This window comes from Castor canadensis, chromosome 9 (genome assembly GCF_047511655.1).
Source record: "Castor canadensis chromosome 9, mCasCan1.hap1v2, whole genome shotgun sequence".
NCBI classification, from domain to species: domain Eukaryota; kingdom Metazoa; phylum Chordata; class Mammalia; order Rodentia; family Castoridae; genus Castor; species Castor canadensis.
Genome location: NC_133394.1, coordinates 10,200,373 through 10,225,540, shown reverse-complemented (window position 1 = coordinate 10,225,540; position 25,168 = coordinate 10,200,373). Strand labels below are relative to the sequence as shown.

Below are 25,168 nucleotides of genomic sequence, written 5' to 3'. Positions count from 1 at the left end.
TTATCAAATCCTTGATTTTATTGGTGGCTTTTGGATCAATTTGTTATAGAATTATCTGAAATGGTTAATAATAAATAAAGCAAAACAAAACAATATCTGTAGTGTACAAACAGAGGTGGATTTAAGGAACATATTATTGAGAACAATTTATAAGGACATTTTCTTAACATCATTAAGAGTTTTTTTCCCTCCCTAGAAGGGGAAAAACTTAATTACTTAAAAGTTTTCCCCTTTCATACTTGAAGCTGTCTTTTATTAATCATACTGATAAAGGTTTAAATCAGTTCAAGATTTCAGCTGTTTAACAATCAAAATACAAAGGTAAGTATAGTCAGAACAAAAATTAAAGACTGGCAGAATTGCTTCCCACTGAAGAGTAACAACTTAATATAACAAGCATCAATGGTTAACACCTCATCCTTGTTAGGAATTTTGCTACAAATTATAAAACTCTATTGGATGATAAAGCATGAAAACATCAAAAATAAAAAACAGAATAAAGATATTACCAAGGGTGAGAAGTCTCCTACAAGAAGTCAGTTATTAAATTCTTATAAACACTGAAAAGCTAAATTGCTACTATTATAATAAAATGAATCAAGTTTTAAAAATAGCTTTTTTCTTATTGAGAAAACTAATTTTAATGCGTGCACTTTAATGTGTGTGCTATAGAACACAGCATCCACTATTTCCTGACAGGACCTTTCTGACCACCCTTCTCTCAGACAAATCTGAAGAGTGCGCAAATAGTAGAAAAGTACAAAGTCTTGCATATCACATACAAGCCAGTCCTTAAACACTAATGTAGACCACTTTAAAAGGTATACAAATACCATATTTTAGATTAAATTCTGATTTTTAACAAGTGGGTTTCTGTAGGATTTAGGGAGAACTTGGTAACTAATCAGATGGACTTTCCTACTTTCGTGCTCTTTCGGGTTTGTTGTGAGCACAAATGTCTAAAATACACCCAGAAGAAATCATCCCCATTAGACCTCATCACATATAACCCCTGACAGCACTTGCTGCTCTCCTGAGAATTTAGAGAATAAAGCTATACTAAATGCACAGTCCTCATCCTCAAGCTACTGAGAATCCCACAGACTGTTAACATAAGGTCCACACATCATCCAGAAACACTATGGAGTCACAGCAAAGAGAAGCAAAAGTTAACAGTCAAACCAATGTTTAACTGAAATTTACAAAAAGTTTTAGGTCTTCTTCTTAAGTTTCAAGGGCAGTTTTATTTTAAAGGACAGTGTCTTTTGAATACAACTAAGATTTTCTTAGCAAATACATTCCCTTTCATAAACACGTAAGTAGCGGTCCTCACAGCAAAGCACTAACTAAGTAAGGTTCTTGTCTATAATCAGTAAAAAGTGAATACTCAGGATGAACAAAATGTCTTTAAACCTTAAAGTAATACTGGGATATTTTAAAACAAAAAAGCTTGTCACTAATACTGTCATTCTCTCATTTTCTGTTATGCTCAATAATCAGAGGAACCAAAAAGGAGGCCATGATGGTTCACCCTCTCTGACACCTATGCTACTATTGCTACTATGATGTGGCATTATGACAAGTGAGTGAGAGGCAGACAGAGAAAGTCACAGAACTGTTCTTGCTATTTGTCTAAAAGGAAAAACAAAAAGGACAAAGCCAACTAAAAACATCCACTTCCAGACTAAACAAACAAATCCCAAAAAGCTTTGAGAAAGATACCAACTTGATAGTTACAACACATGAACATGAAAACTGATTTGTATACCACTTAACCAACCAATTTAACATTAATACCTGATTTATACTTCTACACTAACAGGTTAAGTTCCAAGTTCCAAACTGAAGTTCACAGGACTCTACAGAGGGGGTCTTTGGAAGGATAAGGTACCTTTGGAGAACAGTGTATAAACAATTGTAAACATACACTGATTGTCCACTAGCTTTCTTAAATAGAATTTCTGAAGTATTTTGTAGGAAATTATACGTAAGAGTGTAATTGATCAAATAATTTCTATTACAACATATAAATTCTGTTGTGTGTGCAAAATGTGGTAGAAATAGAAGATACTATGAATGGTTCATATTTTTAAAGTAAGTGCTGCATTGCAATCCATTAACAGTCCTTTAATCTTTTCGTGAAACTTCTCTCTATACAGGTTGAAATACATAATGCTTTCTGGTTCTTCTTCAAACCAAAACTTGTCAAATTCATAGACAAGATAACCTGCAATTAAAGAGAAACAAAACATATCATCCTCAATATTAAAACCATTTTTAGCAAATACATAACCACCTTTTAAAATCCATGTTAGTATATTTATTTTCAGTAAGAGATGAAAATGACTTATTTCAGCTAAACAGGGGAAGAAGTCAATGACTTCAAACTAAGTGTGGCTAGATTATCACAATTGTCTAGTATGAGAAAAAAACATGGCTATTCCATTTTGATAAGATTGTTCATAAAGCAAACATTAATAGTTAGGAACCTGAACATTTCAATATTACACATTACTTTGCAAGGTCAGTTTTAAAAAGATTTCAGATTAATCCCTTTACACCTGATGAAACAGTTTTGACAACCAGGATATATAAGAAAATAAAAGAATGAAGTCTCTGGAAAATACTATCTGCGTCTTGGTTCCAAAAGATGGGCTAAGAATGACAATCTTGCAATTATTTATAAATATTATTTTCTACCTATAATTAAATTGTACTTTGTGCATACATTAGGACAATAAAATATGGATAGTTATTATCCATAAATATACAAACCAAGTCTGTGTTCGCCTTCATTTCCACCTCCAAAACACTGACAGACACATACAATAAAAAAATTGGAGACGATTATTCTAGGTAAGAAAGAAAATCAGATAGCCATACAAAACTTATGGTATACCATTTGTTTTAGTATTTCCGGCTGTTATTTTCCTTCTTATGATCTGTAGACTGCTCTTTCATAAACATCAGTAATGTGGCCCATATACTTAGGCCTGGAACGAACTGCTCAAACACTAGAAACTCTTGTTGTCAGAGTGAAGTTGTTGGTCTACAATGTGAACGAGCTGTCTGAGAAAGACTGATTGAAGAGCTAAGACTGTAATAGCTAAGCTGATTTAATAAGGCATCAGAAATCTGTAGGAACAAAGAGTATCAAAACTCTAGGAAGCTGGCAGAGCCATCTTGGTTAAAGACTCCAAACTTAACTCTAAGAGGTGAGTGTCAATAGAAATTACCAGAGAAAACTTCTAAACGAAAAATCTCTTGCATATTTCTACTGTCAGTGTTAAAAATAAGGAAAACAGAGAAAAGGGGCTAAACAGCAAATGGATATGAAGGGTCGTACAGGGGTGACAAAAATGTAAACTGGGTAATGATGACAGCTGACCGATAAATTTACAAAAACTCATTGGATTCATTCCTTAAAATGCGTGAATTTGTGGTACATAAATTTTACCTCAATAAACTTACGAAGGTATAACTTCTTGGTTATAAAAACTTAAGGTGCTTTTTTGGAACCCACCAAACCAGAAGTCCTGTTAAAACCATGGCCTTCAAAAATTAGAATGGAGACAGTAATAGCTGGAAGGTAGAGGTCCTGGGATCCCTCTTGTAAGGCCACTGGTCAGCAGCTTCCCTGGCTGATGGTGGATCCTGTTCACAGTTTAGATGCTAAGAAAGTGACAATGGGGATAAGTTACCACTCACTGTGCCCAGCCTCTCCCACACAGATTAAACCAAACAAACAAAAAAAGTAGGGGAATAAAGGGAAAAAGAGAAATGAAGGCAGATTGCAGAGAAAAAAAAAAAATGGAAAGCTAGTTTGTTTGTAGTTCTTTCTTCTGGGCAGAAACAACGAGCTTGGAACTGACTTGTGCAAACTACTTGGGCTATTCCTCCAATAACAGCAAAATGTGTGTGTACTCAAAAGCCAAAGTTTCAAGTTATTCTTCTAGTTAGAATGGGCTCCTTCTGTGAAGAAAAGCAGAGCCTTAATTAAGACAGGAAACATCCACTGATACGGGAAATGAAAATCATTTTTGGAAACTTCTGCTTAAAAGGGGTCAGTGTGTATACGTGTGTGTGTGTGTGTATCTGTGTGTGGTGTGTGTGTGTTTAAATGTTTTGAGAAATTTGAAAGTCACAGCATCACTGTTTCCAGGATGATTCTCAGCTCTGATGGATCTGAACTGACAGGAAGAAGCAACTGAAATGGTAGTACAATGGCCTTTCCATCTTGGATATGACTTTTATGCACTTTCCAGACAAGAGGTAACTGAATGCTCGTGTTGAGGGCACTGGAGACCAACAGTCCCCAGGGAGCTTCAAGTTACCACTCTTTAAGGAAAAAGGATCAAACAGAGGTCATTTTTTACTGCTTTCCTATCTATCATCCTCCTGTATTTATTTAAATATATTAAATTGCTTGTTTAGGGAGTTTTTGGTTTGTTTCTTATTAAATTTGTCTTATGTTATAGGTGGTATTAAACAGGGGACATATTTCACTAGAGAAAACAATACCAAAGGCAAGTTAGCAAAATCTAGGGGTTTAGGCACCATGCTAAAAAGGTGAATAAATTTAGGACAGGAAATCAAATAAGACAAGTGACGGTAAATAACCAGTTTCACGACAATGAGGTGAAAGAGAAGAGACAGCAGGATGGAGAGATGCAGATCTAAATGGAAATCTAGTAAAATGTCTGATCTAAAGCTCAGTGAGGGGAAGGTGTTCTTCTCAGATCATAGTACAAACACAGTCACCCAGTATATACTTACAGGTAGACACATTGGGATTATTCCCAGACAGTTCTGTTGTATTTTCTTTATTTATTTGGTTGGTTTTTTTGAGACAGAGTCTTGCTCTTAGCCCAGGCCAGTCTCCAACGTGAGATTTTCCTACTTCAGCCTCCCTAGTGCTAGGATTATAGACATGTACTATCATGCCCAGCTTTTTGTTTGCTTTTTGAGACAGGGTCTCACTATGCAGCTGGCCTTAATCTGTGATCCCCTGCCTCACTCAGCCTTCCGAGGGTCAGGATTTCAGGTATGAACCATCACATACGGCTGGCTTAGTCACTCATCTCTAAGGGCAGGTGTGGAATGCAGCCAGCTTCCCTAGTACAGTGAGGAAGGGCCAGAGGCTATTTAAATAAAATACGATGATCTTGGGATGGCACAGGAAAGCTCTTCTGCCTGTGAAGAACCTTCACAGTAGAATCATCAAAGTTGCTCCTTAAGAATCTAGAAACCTATGTATCCCTTCATCAGAAGACTTGGATAACCACAACCACAGGAACCTTAAGCCTTACCCATTAAAAAAAAAAACAAAGGGTCCAGACACAGTGCTGGGCTGGGCAGGAGCTGTACACATTGGCCCTGTTAGTACACAGATGCATCGCAAACCAGGGATCAGATGAGGTCACTCAGGGAGAACCATGTGGGCCCAGGGTCTGGCTCTGCAGTGCTCCTACACATAGACATGGAGTGGATATCTACAGAAAATCTAGCAGGGCAGAAGAAAAGCCAGGATATTTCACGAAGAAGGGCCACTGATGCCTACTGCTGCAAAAGCATCAAATAACATGAAGGAAAGTCAAGGCAACTGTATTTGACATCAAAAAACACTGAGAAACTCAGTTTCTCAGAGCAGTGGAGAGAGAACACACGCTGCAGTGAGACAAAACTGGAGGTACAGAAGTGAAAACAGCACTTATTGTACAGGTTTTATGATGAAGGGGAGGAGAGAAATGGAGTGGGGTCTGGAGATGAAAGCTGCACAAAGAGAATATTCGAATTTATTTTTAAAGAGGAAAGCTACACACCTGCAGGGATTATCCCCTACTCTCTGCCATATCCCTCATGCCCAGAAAAGCATCTGGCATGCAGCAAGTGAGTGAGTGAATGGGAGAGACTGAGGCAGCTCTGTAGTCTTTGGGAGCACTCCAACAGAGAACAGGCGAGAAACAGGTAACTGAAAGATGAGCTAGCACCATCTGAAAAGAAAAGAGGGAGCAGGAGCAATGCTCCCCACTGAGTGTCAACTCCAAAGGTGCAGTCAAAGTGCCGTATTTACCAGTTGCCTAGACGTTAGACCGTGGGGGTTGGTGGGTAGCCAAAAGTAATTCTGAAAAGGTTACCAAGGTTCAGATTATGCAGAGCCTTGTAATGAGGACCCTCTGAAAAATTTTGGACAGTGGACTAAAATGATTAATTTTCATTTTAAGTAACTATACTTCCAGTGTGGAGAGTCAGACATTCAGACAGTATTAAAAGGCTACTATAGTAACCTAGTAACAAAGGCCTGCTGTCACGCTATTACAAAGGGATGGAAAGTAGACAAATTCAAGAGAAATTTAGGATGTAGAGGAAACTGAAGGGTTGAAGTAAAGGTGGGATAGGGTGTGGCAAAGGGAGCCATGGATGATACCTTCAATGGTGGTTGAAATTATGATTTGGCCATTTATAGTCTAAATCGTTTCCCATATCTGACCAACATGCAACGGACATTCTAAAGACAAAAAAAGAAAAAAAGAAAAAAAACCCTGAGAAAACTAGAGTGTGAAGCTAAGCTAGATTTGAACTCTTTGCTTCTGAGCAATAGCTTCAGAAGATGGATTCATTCAATCAAACCATTTTAACTATCACTACAGTACAGTGATTATGACAACTGCTAAATTAAGAAAATCTGACATTGAAAAAAGGGGGTGAAAAGTTTCTTTAAATTGATTTTCTTTACAAAGAGTAACAAAAAATAACCTGCAAATGCTACTTGATCCCACAGCATTCATTAGCCAGTATTCAAGGGGGAAAATTCATTTTGTATCTGATTGGGAAATGACTGCCTACAGAAAAACTGCATGAATTCTAAATTTGCATTGTTTTTTTGTCAGCAAATATAGAAAGTGATGTAAAAAAAAATGCTTTTAGGGTCCCATCTTCCATTATTTCTCTGGCTTTCAAGGACCCTAAATAATAAAATGGTAAGGATAGGTTTTACACTTGATACAGATATTAGATTACAATACATAGTAAGACCTCCTAATGGTTTAAAATTTCTCTTGGTGAGATCCAGTGCTTGCTCATCCTGGTACTCACAGTAAAACTGATGAAAGTGTTCCAGTGTGGGCATGCCTGGAACAAAGTTGTAGAGGTGGAACTTCAGCGCCTCACTCTTCAGCAAGCTGTAAGCCATCTCTGTGAGATTGATCCCAACTATTGCATAAGAATACCTATGTCAGAAACATTATAGTTACAACAGCTAGCCAGATAGCTCAGAAATTAAATTTAAAATTGTGGAAGAAATTAGGAAAAAGTGACTTTGACTTTATGATAATCTCTATACATTAAGAAAAACCAAAATGGATTCAAAACTTTTTTCTAAAGCTGTTGATTTTCTGGATAGAAGCCAAAAAAATAAAAATAAAGCTCTATTCATGTGACACATAAAACCAAAAAGAGAACTACATTCACCAAATCTCATTGGTTTCTAAACTACTGGATAATCTTGCATTTTCTTCTCCATTACCAAGGCATTTATTTTTATGATCTAACATTATCATGATTTTTAAATCATCACAATTAAAAATCGTGATAATGTAATAAAATGACCTTAATTTGCATTTCACATTATAATTTTGAAAGGTACTTCTGATTTTCCTATTCCTATTTCAAAATTATTTTCTATTCCTATTGTCAAATCTAAAAGGCCCTTAACCTCATTTTATAAACTATACCTGTGACAAAAGTATATACAAATATAATTTATGATCACATTTCCCTTAAAAATGTCTCATACAATAACCTTTATAAAGTTACTATTATTTAAAATAATCTATTTTAAGAATACCTTTAAACTCATAGTTGTCTAATCATCTTAAATGGAGAGATTCATTTCTTTAATGCTTGCCCAGCTTACCCTAATTTTGGATGATTTGAGCGGGACAGAATCTGATGGGCTTCACTGGTATAATTTTCACTGAAATATCTAAGAAAGTTCAAAGAAAAAACAATGAAATGAGCATATGTCATTCAAACCAAGATCCAGAAGCAACTGCTATCATTAGCATGGAAAACTAATCTTCACAAAATCTACACTGAATTTCTTACTGCCTTTATTTTTTCTCTCCACTGTTCCTCCCCTTCCTCTCCCCGCCTTCCTTCCTTCATACATTTTTGGCTTTTCCTGGCAGATTCTTCTACTGTACTGTGGCTTTTCCCTCATTTGCTCAGATTTATTCCATTTCCCTTGAATTCATTTTCCACACAACATCCTTCCTTCTACACCTGCCTTCCACTCATTCATCTAAAGTCTTGTTATTTATCAAACCACCAACTAGCCTTCAAACCAAGAAACTATCTTAAGAGGGGTGGGGGCAGGGGGGAGAAATGACCCAAGCCTTGTATGCACATATGAATAAAAGAAAAAAAAAAAAGAAACTATCTTAAGAGATTACATGACAAAGGCCAAGAAATTTAAAAATTATAAATTACTTTGGGGTGTTTTAAGAGCCTCCCTGTTACATTACTCTGTATTTGGCTCCTGAAGGTCATAGCTCCATATACAGCACAACAAACATCATAGAGGAATCGGAGCTAATTTTATGGGTTTTGGTCATTTCTAGTGCACTGCTGGCACTCAAATAATTGCTATGTGAATCTGGGTCATTTTTCAAATGATACCAATTATAACTGGAGTGAAAATATCTGTAAGTCACTTAAAGTTCTACCAAATCCTATTACCTATTACCTAAATACTCTTTTGATGGATGCTAAGAAATAATTTTTTTGCAATTAATTTTTACCTCTCAGAATTAGAATTATAGAGCACTTAAATGCTTATAAAATTTAAGTATTACAAAAGTTACTCTCATAATTTAAAAAAGTGTAAATACTCAAATCCTACTGTCTTCAATTTTCAATCCTACTGCCTTATCCGTGTTGACGGATATTTTTTTTCAATATGAGCCAAACTTAGTTTAACTTTAGAATTTATTTTTTCACATAATTATCCAGTTTGAATAATTCTTCCCATCCTAGATATTTTCTAGTCTGTGAATCAGAATCCACAGATTCAATCACTTGAACCTACATTTGCATATCCATATAGGAGGAAATTAATCTTCCAGTTATTTTCTAAAAGAGTTTTGGTTATCACTTGTGACTTAGCTGCATACTACAGGATTTCATCCTGTGCCCAGTCATCACTATTAAAGAAAAAAGCACTATGCAAGTCAAGGACGCATGCGAGGAGACTTTACCATCTTATCTGGCTGTATTTCCCCAAATGGAATCAGAGCCCCAAGAGAAACAAGAGGATAATAACAGTAAGGAAAGAGTGCAAAGAATTTTTAAGAGGCATAGGAAAGGAGGTCAGGAAGAGAAAGGAGAGGAAAGTAGTGGTAAGTAAAGGAAGCGTTCACACAATGATCTGTTTCATCAGCACCTTAGCTAATGCAAGCACTGCAGCTACTAAAATTCTGAGATGTGTGAAGCAATTCTTACTAGAATTTAACTACATGTAATCAATGAACCACAGAGAAGAAGAGAAAGCTTATTCTCACTTACACAAGGTTGATTAATCCGAGTATGCCCATGCCTCTGAAGTCTGTTTTGGGATCATCACCCTGGAAACCAATGTCAGCCCACTGCTTGGAGATTCTTGCTTTCAGCTTTTTCGTGGGCATCAGAAGATTCCAAAGCTGCACAAACATGCTTTCACGTTACGTGATAGTGATGTTCTTCATTTACCAAGATAATTTTCTTCTCATAGCTTACGTAGTTAGTAAGTGAATACATTCAAACAACTTTTGTACACGAATCATAAGTTCAACAAAGACTACGTTTAGAAAACTTTTCAATTATCCAAATAAGGTAACTTATTATTCCAACTACAAAGGTTAAAGAATAAATTTTGGAAAGGTAGCAAGCACATAGTACACAGAAATCTAAACAAACGAGATGTCTTTTTTACGAATCAATAACATGTACTAGAATTGGTAAACAGCTTGAGAAGAATACAGGACTAGGCAACTGTTCTCATATTCTTAAACAGGCTCTATTATATAGTGGTGGATGATGAATCCCTAATGCAAAAAAGAAAATAGGTTGAAGGGAGGGAATCATGAATAAATGACACTGATAATATTCCAATCTATATAATCACTATTTCAAGATTTTTCAGTTTTAAAAGAAACAACCGACTAGCTTTAGTAAATACAATCTCTCAACACTGAGGATTTAAGAACTATCAAATGTTAGATGCCAACAAACTAATCAATGCAGAATAAAGTTAAGAAAATTTAGTCACTTTCAAAATTCAGTATCTTAAGTCATCAAACAGCAGTTGATTAAAAAAAAAAGTTTTTGGCCAGATACAGTGGCTCTTGCCTATAATCCTAGCTACTTGGGAGGCAGAGACTGGGAGAATTATGGTTCAAGGTCTGCCTAGGGAAAAAGTTCATGAGATCCTATCTCAACCAATAAAAGCTGGGTGTGGTGGGGTACGCCTGTCGCCCCAGTTATGTGGGACTGTAAACAGGAGGACTGTGGTCCAGGTCAGCCAATGCTTACATAAAGCTAGACTACCTCAAAATAACCAAAAGCAAAAAGGGCTGGCTGGGGAGGCAGAGCTCAAGCAGCAGAGCTACTGCCTAGGAGACATGGGGTACTGAGCTCAACCCCTCAGTGCTGCCGGGGGGAAAAAAAAAAAAAAACCAAAACTGTGAAAACTTGCAAAACAGAAACATTTGCATTCCCCTCATTTCAGTATTATTTCAGGCACTGTTGAAATAGGACTCCTAACAAAAGAGGTATTCTGTTACTAAAACGTGAATACTTATGATCTTTTAAAACAGGACCAGGACTCAGGCTCTGAAGCTATATCCAATCACTACACTGGGCTTTTTCTTGTTCCTACCACTTTTGTCATTGCATGTGATTTGCTCACAGAAGCATCTCCCCTGAAGTCAGCAGGGCATTGACTACGGCAATAATTAAGTGTGTGATGTGGAGAGGGCTGCAGTATAAACACTAGTACTCAATATTTAATATGCATAAATACAAATTTCTGGGCTCCACCCCTGGGGATTCTGATCTCACAGGGGCAAGGCGAATCTTTGCAATCTATTATTACACAGTGGTTATGTCTACTGAAGGTGGTCCTTGCACGATACTTAAAGCAACATGGATTCCATAGTGCTTTACCCAGGAAGACTGCTGAGTGTGTGTGTTGGGTAAGTCACTGCCAGCAATGGGCTCTCCACCCAGGAATGAATTTCATAATGAATTACTGAAAGAATTCCCTGGATTAGAAGGCTTCAAGAGGTAAGGTATTGAATAGACTCTGAAATTAAGAAAACAGTGATGACCCTGAGGACAGACACAGAGCTAATCCTGTGAGTGCCAGGCACTATTTGAAACACTTCATATATAAAAATTCAATCCACACACAGTCCTTTGACATGCCTATTTTTATTATCCACATTTTGCAAAATCAAGTTATAGTTTAATTTTACAATTAGGTAAAGTATGCTTTTTATACTATTTCTATTTTAAACTCATCTCTTACTGTTCCTTAGATACTGTCAATGTTTCTTTCCACAGTACTTCTGGTTAAAAAAACTCCTGACTTCAAGTGCAACAGTTATGTAACCATTGAGACACAATTGATAGGTACACAGGATGGGCAGGAAACTCAGCTCTCTTCCAGTATCTAATGTGAATCACTCCATTGCCTTTACCCCCAAAACAAAGGGACTAGATAGATAATCTGTAGTTTAGTCTAAGACTAATACATTTTAATTATACCTCATTGGCCTTATGAAGCATAAATATACTTCAGTAACAAGAAATAGGACAGTTCTAAGTAAATTTTTCACTTTCTTATTTAAATCTATTGTGGCACTTTTTGGCAATTAACATTCCATAAATCCAAAAAGATCTGATATAACAACCTATAAAAGGAAATTCATGTTCACAGTTTGATTTGAGAGTAGCTAAAAAAAATGTTGAATATAGTCCAAATTATATAAAAAGCAGGGTAAAACCTGGGGATTGTGGACTTTTTGGTTGAACAGGTCATCCTTTATAGATTCATAATTTATTCCAAAATTAAAAGAATTAAAATGAAATTCATTTGACTAGATTTTAATGATGGTTATCAGAAAATTATAAAAATTACTGACTAAAAATCTTTCCTATCAATGAAACTTAACACAATAAAATTCCCCAATGGGCAAAGAAACCAGACGGTTGATTAAGCATCTAGAATCTTCACAGACCCTTATCAGATCAAGATTTATTTTTCCAGTGTTCAACAACTCCCAACACAGAAAACAAAGACTTACCTTCAGGAGCAGCTTTTCATGTTGTGCATTATCAGAATCATATGGCCTCTTCCTCACACTTTCTACATCCAAGAAGAGCTGTTTATAGCCAGCTATCTGCAGTAAGCACGCTCTCATGCAGATTTTAAAACTGAAAATGATAACAATATGATTTTTAAAATTATAATATGATTTTTTAAATTATACATTATAATAAAGCAATGCCTTCCATAGTCTGTGGTCATGTGTGTACACAGAAAGCATTTCCTAACTTTTTGTTTAACACAAAAAGCACCAAGAGTCTCCTTAAACACCAAACATTATAAAAAGTATTCTGCAGGCCATGATCAAACAGGGTCTGGAAAGACAGCAAGATGTGGTATGAATCACAATCTCTGAGATTATAAGGATTTGTCTTCTTCTCATATTTTCTCTGGGGAATCCCAAATATTCCCAAATCTTTACTGACACATACGACCAACATACCTAGTTTTCCAAGTATATATACAACAAGTAGCTCCCTAACAAGTTATCTCAGTTTCCCCAACAACTTATCTTTGCTGAAGTGAGTCTTGAGTCTCTAACTCTATTAATTCTCTAAGCTAGGACCCTCTAAATTCTTATCTTCCTCTCTTGTCAATATACACACAGCAAAAGGTCCCCCAAGCCCTGACCTTCTCTCTGATATGTCCCTCAAAGCAATCCTCAAGTCACTATTTCCCCTGCTGTATGTATGGCTTTGTCACTTCGTTCCTAACTCAACTTTCCTAACTGTTCCATCTTTATTCCTCTGTCAGCCTCCCTCATCCCCAAATCTCCCCTCCATCTTCCTTAAATACGTATCTGACATGTAGCTTGTTTGCTTAAAACACAGAAAATAACACCTAAATCCCTCGGTATAGCATACGAGCTCTGCAGTGTACCAATCTAGCATGCTACTTGCCTCTTCTGGTGGAACAAGAGCACATCACATATGGACAACAGCAGTGGTTAAATAAGGGTAGAGAGCCCTGTGAGAGGACAGAGGAACACACCTGACTCACACTGGAGGAGCCAGGAAGGACCTGGCTAGAGAAGGGCACAGGAACTGAATTCTGAAGAACAAGGTAGCCAGAGTTATTTAACTTTGGTAGAGTAATGACATACTACCTTGAAGAACGCAGATGGCATGCTGGCATCAGTACTGAACTGGGAACCTAGAGTCACAGGCTTTACCCCAATGTCTAACACTCACCACTCTGGACCTCAACTGCTCAGTGAAATGAGAGGGTTGAATTAGATCATCAAAAATCTTTCGCCTCTGAAGCTCTACAGCTGCATGTAAGCTCTATACCTTACAGGCTGTAAATGTATAACCCAGAAGAAAATGTGAAAGCAACACACCTGACATCCTTCTCAGGGTTAATATTCTTCTCCTTCATTATACCTTCAACACATTTGTCCACTTCATCCTCAACAACTCGTGTTGCTTTCTGTAAAACCTATTATTATGGAAGAAAGCTGAATGAGAAAAAAATCCCTGATAGTTGAAAAAGAATTACATTTTTGAGGCATTTAATCAACTTTACAAAGCAGATATTCAATTTTAAAAGGAAACCAAATTTGTTGCACATCTTCTCCACAGCTAAAAATCACCCCCTCACCCCCCCACACACCTTTGAGACAAAGTTTGTTTGCTAGGTAGTTCAGGCAGGCCTAGAACTCATAATATTTCTGCCTCTGTCTCAGAATGGTAGGATTAGAGGTATGTGTCACTCTGCTCAGCTTTTTGTTGTTATTGTTTTTAATAAAAGAAAAGCAGAAATAGGAGCTGGGAGCTGTTTTCTTGCCCCATGTGGATGGCCTGTTATTTCAGAATCATTTGTTGAACTTTCTTCTCTCCTTGTAGAATTTCTTTCACAACCTGGTAAAAATTACATGTCCTTTTATGTTTCTGGTCTCTCATCTACTGCAATCATATCTATTTATCTAGAAAGTCTTTAAGTTAGGTAATGTAAATCTTAGTTCTTTTAGATTATTCAGGCTACTCTGTGTCCCTTCCATTTCTATATAAACTTAGAATATGCATGTCACTCTATTCAAAATAGCTTGCTGGGATAATGACTGGAACTGCACTGAACCCATAGGTCAATTGGAGAAATGACATCTTCATAATTCTGAATCTTCCAATCAATGAATATAGTTTATCTTTCCATTTTACTTTTTCTCAAAAACATCCTCCAAAAGTTTTAGTGTAGCTGGGGGTATGGCTCAGTAGTATAGTGCCTGCCTAGATAGCACAAGGCCCTGAGTTCAAACGCCAAATACAACACACATACACACAAATAGTTTAGTGCAGAAAACTTATTTATCTTTTACAGGGATAAATGGAATCCTAAATAATTTGTTTCTGGATGCTACTGTAAGTGGCATTCTTCTTGTCCAAAAGCTTGTTGCTAATAGAATATGCTCTGCTCTGTGATTGTTAAATTCATTTATCAGTAAGGCCAGTAGTTTCCGTAGACTCCTTAGGATTTTCCAGACTCACAAATTGTGTCACGCATTAATGAAATAGTGTTACTTCTTGCTATCCAATTGCATCTCAGACTTGTTTTTCTTGTTAATGCATTGCCAGGGCCTCCTGCACAATGCTGAATAAAACTAGATTGAACATACTTGCCCCTAAAGCAAATGTGGTGAGCATCCAGTATTTCAGCGTTTCTGTCATGCTTTCTGTAGGTTTTTCATAGGTAGCCTTGAATAGCTTGAGGAAGTTTTCACTATCCTAGGTACTTGAGAGTTTTTAATCATGAGTATTGAATTCTGTCAACAGTTTTACAGTAATTATTGAAATGATTGTATTTTTCTAATTTACTCTTTTGATGTGGTAAATTACACTCATGAAGGAAACGGAACTGTGATTTTCATTTATTATATTTGTCTGAATGGTTCTTGTCTCCACTATGGTAACCCCAAACACTCTAGTCCACGTATGCACTTCCTTCTCTAAACTCCTACTTATAATTACACTCAATACCAGTCTTTCTTTTGCATGTACCAAAAACCTTGGTGGAATGTTGAATACATGGTAGTCATTCAAATCCTTGGTTAAGGAACTGACAATTACTTGGGTTCTTTAAAACTGAGATTCTTATGTTCTGCTCACTTAAGCTTGGCATAATTTTTCCAAGACCAAAGATGCTGTGACAAGCAAGTATAGTTGTTAGTAACTACAATGATATGAAGTTGTCAATTTCAGTACTTTTTCAAGTGAATTAGCAAATGAAAGAAATGCTAGAAGGATATTTCTGGAAAAACAGTATTTTCTCACTACTCTTTATTCTTTCATATTTCCCTTCAATATTCAGAGTTCTTAGCATATTCTAAGCACTGTGTCAGGTACTAGGGATACATAGGTGGACAACAACAAAAATGAAAACCACCAGGTTTTGTTCCTTTCTTCTGGGCAGGAGAAAAGTAAATACATGGGAAAACAAAAAAGTTAAATATGGTGAAACAATTAAGGAAAGAGGATAGGAGAGTCAAGCGGTATCATTTTAAGGAGAGGGTGGTCAGAGTGCTCACGGTTGAAGGTTATAAATGAGTGACCTGAGGATGAGGAAGCGAGTTAAGCCTTTAATTGCATGAAGAACCTTCCAGTTCAACAGAAGTAGCACAAAGCCCTAAGGCAGGCTGGTGCTAGCGTGTCTGGAAACTAAGCAGCACTGAGCTGAAGAGGACCAGTGAGCCAGGCAAGAGCAGCAGTAGACTCGGAGCAGAGTAGAGGAGCTAACAAGGGTTCCAGCTGACAGAGGTAGTAGTGTGTGTACATCTCCAGGCAGAAAGGTATGGAAGTATCTGAAGGGACACACTCCTGGGGACTGTGCATGTAGAAAAAAGAACTTCGTTTACGTTTTACTCTCATCGCAGTTTCAAAGCTACAAGAGAGCACATTTCACAGGACAATTCTCCCTAGAGTTCAGCGCCCAAATAGTTTCAAGTTTGTGACATTCTGAAGCACGGTTTCCTTGTGGCCAGTTTAGAAAGCGCACATGCCTCGCGTAGAGCGAAGTGAGAGCAGCCACCACGAAGAGCAGCCCCAGACCAGTGCCCAAGCACCAGGAGGAGCAGCAGCAGCACCTGGGCACAGCTCAGAAACCAAGCCAGCATTCAACCGGAAATCTTGGGGGTGGGGCCTGGGAATCTGTTTTAGCAACTCCAGAAGATTCTTGTGCTTGCTCAAGTTTGAGAACTGCTGAACTGGATCTGAAATACAGCACTTGTCCAAGTGCTGGGATTTATATCATTCCTTGGAGAAATGGCACCACGAGTTTCAATGAAAGAAACTATGTGGGTGGACAAGGAATAAGCACATTTTTTGAACCAGAAACATGGTAGCTTTCTAGACTCCTAAGCATTTGGGGTCTAGAAAGCCCCATTAAGATTCTAAACAAAAGAGGACTTCAGACTCTAGGCAAAATTAACAGGACATATTATTCAAAGACCTTCTTTGTACATGAGAAACACACACAAAAAAAGAATTATTACTTGAAAAGAGGGAAAATTTCACTCAATATTCTTTACAGCAAAGATACTAGCAGGACACTAAAAATAATTCTAAAATTGAAACATTCTTTTTAAAGAAAAAAATATACTGAGTTTTCTAGAATTACCACCTTAATATCATCTTACCTTATTCTTGGAATATGTCAAGGAATTTTCTGAAAAAAAAAATAGAATGTTACCACTTACATGCATTTTCTGAATTATTTCATAGACAAGTAGTAAAAATATCAAACAACTAGTAAGTTACTTTCACAATTGAAGAAGATACTATTTCTTCATGGAAAGTATTGCAAACATTTAACGGTTTTTATAGAGAAGAAGATATCTATCATTCAAAAGATTTCAAACAAACACAACATACCATGTCAAAAAGGTCCCCAGGATCTTCTGTTTCTGTGCAGACCCCAAAGTGTCAAATAGCTCAGGTCTGAGATACTTATGTGAAGACTACAGTGAATGGTCCCCTACATTCTCATTATCTCTTAGCCTTAAAGAGTGTTTAGATTCCAGTGCAAGCAAAGGAGAAGTGTAAGAACAAACGGGCAAAGACTTCAGGTTATCTGGCCAATTGTCCAGGAGCCAAAGAGCAATCCAGCTTCGCCATTCTTGGTTTCTGCTTCAAGAATGACAAGCACATTTTTATTAGTCTATTAAAAACTTGTCTGGCACATTTACTAATGGCCTCTCTTTTCTCAGCAATTAAAAAAATGCAAGAAAAATGCTTTTGCCATACAGTAAAGCCTCAGTGTATATTCTTCCCCCACACTATAAAACACCAACCAATACCGCTGCAGATTTCTTATCAAGCTGTACTTTGTTCTTCTGAGCAGTCAAAAGGGCAAATCAAAAGAGCAGGCAATAATTTAAGTCAGCCCTAAATTGTAAGAGAACTGGGAAACTAATTAAACTTCAATCATTCAGCAGCTCTAAGGCAGCTTCTGTCATTCCTCCAATATCGCCTTGGATAAGGGTTCCCTTTGCCAACACCCACTCCCCCAGCCTCAAGCACTCTTGATCAGCACTAAAAAGGATCTGGTTAATTCAGCATTTTCCATTTAACACAGCATCTTTAGTGGCAGCCATTCCCAGGTCTTCTCACCCTGGCTACAAAGTAACGGCAAGCCATACCTCCCACTTATCTGTGCTCTAAATTTAGAGCATAAGCACTGAAAAACTGGTATATTTTAAAAGGTAAGAGAACAAACACATAATGACAGCCAAAATGTGACTTAAATGAGTACTATAAAGTTTTCTATAGCAGCATTAGAGTTAAAAAAAGATAAATTTTAATGTATTCTAACTTAATTGATCCAAAATATTATCACCTATGAATATGAACATGCAGTGAATGTGAACAATGATTAGTAAGACATTTTTACATTCCTTTTTCCTATAAACACTTGGAAATGCAGTGTGTATTTGACAGGTACAGCACATCTCAATTCAGATCAGTCACATTTCAGGAGTTTAATAATCAGTGTGGCTGCTGGCTCTGGTGCTGAAGTGAGATTCTGATCTCAATCTTTCAAGGAGACACTAAGCACCTAATAACTACCCTTTTGTAAATAAGAGTAAAAAATTAAAAGAGTGCTGAATGATGCTAAGTATAAAAATGGATCTAGACTGATCCATTGGTACTTATTCTTTCCATCATTCATTTGTATAAAGAGCTTCAAAGGGATTATAGAACTATAGAAAGTTTTCCATAAATAGGTACACCTATATAATCAAAGAACTACTGATAAATTTAAGGAGCCAGATTAGATCACTCTTTGTACAGATGTGGAATTAATTAGTTTCCTTTTCTATAAAGCAATCCAATTTTTAAGTTGAAAAAAATCAAAGAGATAAACAAAGATTATGGAACAGGTTTAAGAGACTTGTTCGGAATATGTAAGGAACATATATCATCACTATGAGTAAGTGAGAAAAAAAAGAGTTAAATTTTTATCAGTTTTTAATATTTTTTGAATAACATTACCAATCCTGTGTGTCCTCTGTGCACCTACATAGGTATCAAAAATGCGCTGCAATTCACATTTTCCAGTCATCTGTCGTAAGAGCCATTTCATCCAAAAACGAAAAAAGTGCCCATAGAAGAACTCCCACAGAGAAATAAACATCTTTTCCTGGAGAAGGAAATATGTAAGACAAGCTTAATGACCTTACATCTAATTTTAAAACGGAAAAAAAAACTTATCTACTCACCAAATCTCAAATTATCTTTTTTTTTTTTGGTGAGACTGGGGTTTGAGCTCTACCATTTGATCCACACCTTCAGTCCCCAAGTCTAAAATTATGTTATCTATTAACCCATTATGTCTATTTTGTGATTGTGTTTACTGACACCTGGCCAATTTATCTCTTTTAACTGTAAAAATCCAAAGAACTTAGCCAAGCTATTTAATGGCTTAAAAGAATGCTAGAATGGTTTTCATTTTGCCAAATAATGATATTCATGTTAGCTTCCTACTTTAACTTCCCTGAGAATTGGGAGTAAACAGTTTACGAACAAGAGGATCTCAACTAAGCAACAATACACCCAACCCCAGGACCGTTTTTGTAAAAATAAACTCCTCTTCGCCCCTCCGGGTGACCTGTGACAGCTGTGCCACAGTCAGCTGATGCCAGCAAGCAAAACCAATACAAATGGCTTACAAATCGATGTAACCACGCTGCAAACAGAGTAGCTCACATCCTGGCGAATTCATGATTGTCCCTTCAACAGGTGAAAGGTGGAAATACTGAGAGGTTAAAACAAAAGAAAAGCCCTAAACCTACAGGCTCGAGAGCTAAATCTGGATCTCGTAAGAAAACTCTTCGGGAGGGGAGAGATGCAAGTGCGGGGGGCAGACACAGTGCTCGCTGACCACCCCCACTTCCAGATGCCCCGCGCCGGGGCCTGGGGACCTGTCACTTCGAAGTCCCCGGGCGGACGGGCTCCTTAGGACAAAGGCAGCTCGGCGCGGGCCGCGCGGCCCCGGCGGCGCCCAGGCCTCGGGGCGTCGCTGCGCGAGTCGAGCCGCTCGCGCGCTGCCCGGGAACGGGAGCGAACGGTTCGCACAAAGCCCCGCCGGCCCGGGCATCCGGGGGACTCTCCGCAGGACGCCACGCGCCCTCGGCGCAGCCGCACGAAAGCAGCGCGGGACGAGAGAAAAGAAAACAGCAGCCACCTCTCAGGAGCGGAAGAACTAAGGGGAAAGCAGAAGCTGCCTCGGTTTCCCCAACTGCAAACAGCCGGCAACGGAAACGACCCTGTTCGCGGAGAGCTCCCTGCAAACACCGCGACCCGGAAGTCAGGACGGGAGGTTGCGGGACCGCCTTCCCGGGACTCCGCGAGCCCCGCCCCTCCTGCCTCTTCTGATTGGCCCGCGCTCCGCCTATTGCAAACGCTGAAGGAGGGGCGAGCAGAGTGGCCCGAGTGCGCGTGCTCAAGTCTCCAGACGCCCCGAGGGTTTCCCCGGCAACGACGGCGGGGAGCCACGCCCAGCGCTAGCGTGGTCCTCTGAGGCTGCTCTGGAGGCGTCTCACTTTGAATGTTGCAACGCGTCGCGACCGTGTACTTCCAGGCTCCGAGCCCAGAAGCAGCGGTGTGCTTTTGGTAATCCTCCATCGGCAAGGTTCCAAAAGCACTGTGACTTGCATTCGATCTTAAGTCAGTCTCACTTTATGGATGACGAAAAGGAACTTGAGTCAAGAGCCCTGCATGCTGAGAAAAAAAGTGTGGACTTTTTCCTGTAATAATAAAATAGTCTAACACTTAATTCGTCAAGCGTTCCTTCCTCAATTGTTCACTTTTGATTTAAGAACTAAATTATGCATATGAATTTTGGGGTGGGTGTCGTTACTGGAGTTTGAACTCAGGGCCTCATGCTTGCTGGTTGGGTACTCTTAGCACTTGAGTCACTCCACCAGCCTTTTGTGTGGTAGGTTTTTTCGAGATAGGGTCTCGTAAACTATTTGTCCGGGCTGGCATCAATCTGCGATCCTCCTGATTTCTGCCTCCTGAGTACCTAGGACTACATGCATGAGCCACCAGTATCCAGAGATTTTCTTTTTAGAAGGAAAAATCTCTGAAGATAGATTCATTAATTCAATAAATAGTTGTTGATCACCAATTATGCACCGCCAACAGGCAAGTATTTAGCATGTCGGGTGATGCTAGATATTAAGGGCATTAGGGAATATTAGGTAAAGAGCATTAGGGAGAGTGAGGGAAATCATTACATACAGTGTAATCAAAAAGTCAAAGTAACCATGTGACACTGACCCCAAATGATGGCAGTGTATCTGGAAGACGAGTTTTCTCAGGCAGCAGAATGGCAACTGTGAAGGCCTTGAATTGGGAGCATAGTCAAAATGTCAGAGGAACAGGAAGAGGGCCAATGTGACTGGAGAAGAAAGACCAAGGTAGAGAGGAGAGAAAACTCTGAGTACAAAAGACAATGTGTATCAAAAAATAACATCCCCCCAAAAGCCGCTCATACCCACTCACCCAAGACTCCTCCCTTGCTCAGCAGTGTTAGTTTCTTGTTTTTTCTTGCTTAAACTTCCAGAAATATTCTATGGAGGGTATAAATATGTATATATATATATATTTTTTATATATTTATATATATTTTATATATTTATATTTTATAAATTTATTAAGTTTTTATTTATTTTATTAAATTTATATTTATATATAAATGTGTATATTTATATATGGGGGTATAAATATGTATATTTCCTCTGTCTCCTTGTTTGCACAAATTGAAGCAAGCAATACACCCTTTTCCATATCTCAGCCAGTATTTAAAAAACAGAAACTAGGGTCTGGTAGAATGGCTCATGCAGTAAAAGCGCCTGCCTAGGAAGCATGAGGCCCTGAGTTCAAACCCCCGTGTCACAAAAAAAAGTATAAAAACAGAAACTACTTGTTGAACCCTAGCCAGGTGAAGGACACGTGACTCAGAGGACACACTTGCCCCATAGAAGCAACCAACACTGAAGCTGGTAATGAAGTCTGGAATTATACAGTAACAGTAAAATTATAGAATCTTGGGTCCTGAAGGTAACTTAGAAATTATCTAATTAGATATTTTTATTGCAGATTAGAAGATTCAGAAAGGGGAAGGACACAGCCAATTTAGCAAATTAAGAAATACAAACTATTTACTATTTCTGGAGTCTCTTCATTGATACATATGATTTATACAATAAAAAGTGAAATAATTCTATATCCAATCCTTTTGTCCTTCCAGAGTGCTATAGTGAGTGCAGGCAGGGCAGAAAGGAACTCTGTCCTCTGTCTCTCTGTTGTCTGTTGGTCTACTTTCATCCTCGTTTTTCCCCAAGAGAAAGCAACGCTAATCTGCTTAGTCAGAACTTGAGAAGTTTGTTGAACAGCTTTTGTTGGAAGCAGAGACATTGCACATTTCAACTAATTCACTTGCTGGTACTTATATTAAACCAATACCTGTCCCTCAAGGAAAATCAGTTCTTTCTTTCCTTTTTTCTTTTCTTTCTTTCTTTCTTCGTTTCTTCTTCTTCTCTCTCTCTCTCTCTCTCTCTCTCTGTCTGTCTTTCTCTCTTTCTCTCCCCATCCCTCCCCCCTCTCTCTCTTTCTTCCTTTCCCTTCCTTCAATATTCTCTTTGGTTTCCTTCTTCCATGTGGCTAGTTAAGGACTGATGAAATCCTAAGATTAAGATTCTGGCTTATTGGAGAAGGTGACCTTCTTCATCTAAGTGTCTAGGTCTCTCCACTCACTTTGTTCCTCTCCCTCACCTTTGTCAGATACCTGCATGGAAAACAAAGGTTAGAGTTGATGGGTTATGGTGTATGTTTTAGTAGTACAAAGAAAACTGCTTTCTTGAAATTAAACAACCATGGGGCTGTTGATTTTAGAAATTGCTGCATGAAAAGAGTTATCTGGAATGACTACCAATCAATCACTTATTGTAGAGTCCAGCATTTGATGTACAGAGGACCCAGATTAAATTTCAGTGTTCCTTTGGAGTGTGAGAACTCTGGACTGCATCAAATTTATCCTGAGAAGAAAAATGTTATACAGTTGTCCCCAGCATTCATGAGGGAGTAGATCCAGAACCTCCTCTCATATAAAAATCCACGATGCTCAAGTCCTTATATAAAATACTGTAGTGTTTGCATATAATGTCAGTATTTTAAATCATCTCAATATTTATAAGTAATATAGTGGAAGTGGTATTAAATAGTGAAAAAGTAGCATAATACAAGCAGGAGAATGAAATGATAGTATGAAGTATGAAAACGGAAGTTTAGACCACACAGAAAAGTTATAGTGCATAGCACCAGAATCACTATGAAACTGCAGATGAAGAAATAAGAAAGAAAAAAATCTAATTCTTGCTTTTACCTGAATACATGATAAAGGACCTTGTCATTACCAACTTAAGTCAAATGTCTTTAAGAGACAAATAAGTATGCCTTTCATACAGTTTTAAATTAGACATGCAAAATGGAAGCCCTGAGACTTGCTCAAATGCCCTTTTAGAGTAGATATTAGCAGTGTGGGACACAGGAAATGTTGTATTTCACTAAGAAACAGTGGGAGCAGAAATGCTAATCTCTACTAAGGCTTTCTGTTAATCCTGTGTGGCCTTCTTTCAGAGATAACGCTTAAGAATCATGACTTAACCAAGTGTCTGTTGTGCCAGACCTTGTACAAGTTGCACAAGCGGTCCAGCAAACTAAATGTGACTGTATCTTCATGGTAGAATAGGCTAATGCTTTCTCTGATTTCACTCAGAAGAGTCAAGCATGGTTTGCTTGTACATGAGAAGAAATGTAATGTATGTCTGTGGTCCTTCTCCCAAGGATATCTGACCTCTCCAACTCACTGCCACAATTTGGTGTGATTGGATTTAGACATGCTTACTATAAAAATCAAGTTAATTCATTATAATGATGATGTCTTTCCCCTTGCCAGGAGAAACGCAGAAAGATTTGAGAGCGATGGTGGCAAAATGACTAGCCAAATGATTAATCAATCCAGCTAAGATTCAGAACTGACCCAATTAGTAAAATGCCTAAAAATAACTTTGGACCACCAGAGATATTTTATAAACGATAAACAATAAATTACACTTCCTCCAGCACCCTGTCGATGAAAAAGAGGCACAACACCTAAGGAGCTATTTAGTAAGCTGTGAGAAATATATAATAGTAACGACCCAAGCGTGTTACTGGGAAGCTAGGATTCCCCTACAATTCAAATAATCTTGGACGTTTCTGACCCCAGAATACATGCAAATTAGACGCTTTGTCTGAAACACAATACTGCCACCTTGTGGCTACCACTGGGATCTTTGTACTTCAATAGTGCCTGATGTTGGGGCGGAAATTATTTGCCAGCTTGCTGTTGGGCTTTCCTCCAGGAAAGTCATCAAATTACATAAAGACGTGAACTACCTGTTATAACACTGGTAATATCAGAAAGAGGTTACAATAAGAGAAAGCTACAAAATTCTTTTAAAAAATTCATGTCAAGAGCAGTGTCTCTGGAGAGTTAAACCTCTAGACTCTATCCACCAAAATAGAATGAGTTTCTGGTTTATGCATAAAAATTCCTACTTAGCCAGGACACCAGTATAAAAGTCTGCTCCTATTGTCCCAATGATCAATGGCAACCCAGATAATGCAAAATCAAGCTCATGGAATAGGTTGAACGGAGAGCAGTGTGCATGGCAGTGAAGCAAGAACTTATTTCATTACTTTGGGAAATGTTTGGAAATTTACAGGAATCATGGACAGTAACTGAATGCTTGCCTTCATGGTTGAGAGCATGATCATCTTGATGAGTTAACGTCAGGAATACCCCGCTGCTGAAGATGTACTTGTGGAAGGCCCAGTAAGATTTCTGGGAGACTGATAGGAGGCCACATAGATGCCCACAATAGGAATCCAACTGTTTCAAAAGGTAAATAAAATGCCAATGTATGAGCAGCTATCCCCTTGAAGTGGCTTATTTCATCTTGGGCAAAACTGGAGCTGCAAACACTGTCAAAGTCTTAAAACAATGCACTACGTAACAACGTGGTTCCCAATCATACATTTCACTGGATCAAAGGATGTATTCTACATAACCAGTGTGCAGAGCTAGCTACCCTCTGCCCAAAGCATCCCAACCTAATATAGGTGCATCATATTTTTCCTGGGAAATAGGTACTAGGTAGCTGTCAAATTGGTACTAGAATGAAAAGTGCAGTATAGGAGAAGAAGGTCCAGCTGACTCAATTGGGTGAATGTGTGTTTTGTCCAAATGCGAGGGCTGGTAAAG

General features: G+C 38.1%; 1 protein-coding gene across 3 annotated transcripts; it reads right to left on the bottom strand.

Annotated features, from left to right (window-relative positions):
* Elmod2 (ELMO domain containing 2) lies at positions 1–20,196 on the bottom strand. 3 transcript variants are annotated; one of them, XR_012435582.1, is made up of 11 exons: positions 20,042–20,196; positions 18,850–18,997; positions 16,995–17,023; positions 13,707–13,804; positions 12,345–12,474; positions 9,565–9,698; positions 7,916–7,984; positions 7,096–7,229; positions 6,428–6,508; positions 2,776–3,672; positions 2,091–2,227 (listed from the first exon to the last, which is right to left on the bottom strand). XR_012435582.1 is itself a non-coding variant. In XM_020171472.2 (9 exons), exons 2-9 carry the CDS (start codon positions 18,989–18,991, stop codon positions 2,082–2,084), a joined length of 882 nt encoding a protein of 293 aa, XP_020027061.1. In that variant the 5' UTR covers positions 18,992–18,997; positions 20,042–20,196; the 3' UTR covers positions 1–2,081. The 3 variants fall into 3 exon arrangements, 1 of the variants encoding a protein (XP_020027061.1); XR_012435581.1 differs by having other exon boundaries at positions 2,776–6,508; XM_020171472.2 differs by lacking the exons at positions 2,776–3,672; positions 6,428–6,508 and having other exon boundaries at positions 1–2,227.
* Positions 20,197–25,168: the final 4,972 nt, after the last annotated feature.

What these genes read in the sequence shown, in the direction of transcription:
- Elmod2 (XM_020171472.2), bottom strand. Translation starts at nt 18,991, where the DNA reads ATGTTTATTTCTCTGTGGGAGTTCTTCTATGGGCACTTTTTTCGTTTT. An exon ending in TGACATATTCCAAGAATAAG is followed by an intron (nt 13,805 to 16,994) that starts GTAAGATGATAT and finishes CCATAATAATAG; the next exon opens with GTTTTACAGAAAGCAACACG. An exon ending in AACCCTGAGAAGGATGTCAG is followed by an intron (nt 12,475 to 13,706) that starts GTGTGTTGCTTT and finishes TATCATTTTCAG; the next exon opens with TTTTAAAATCTGCATGAGAG.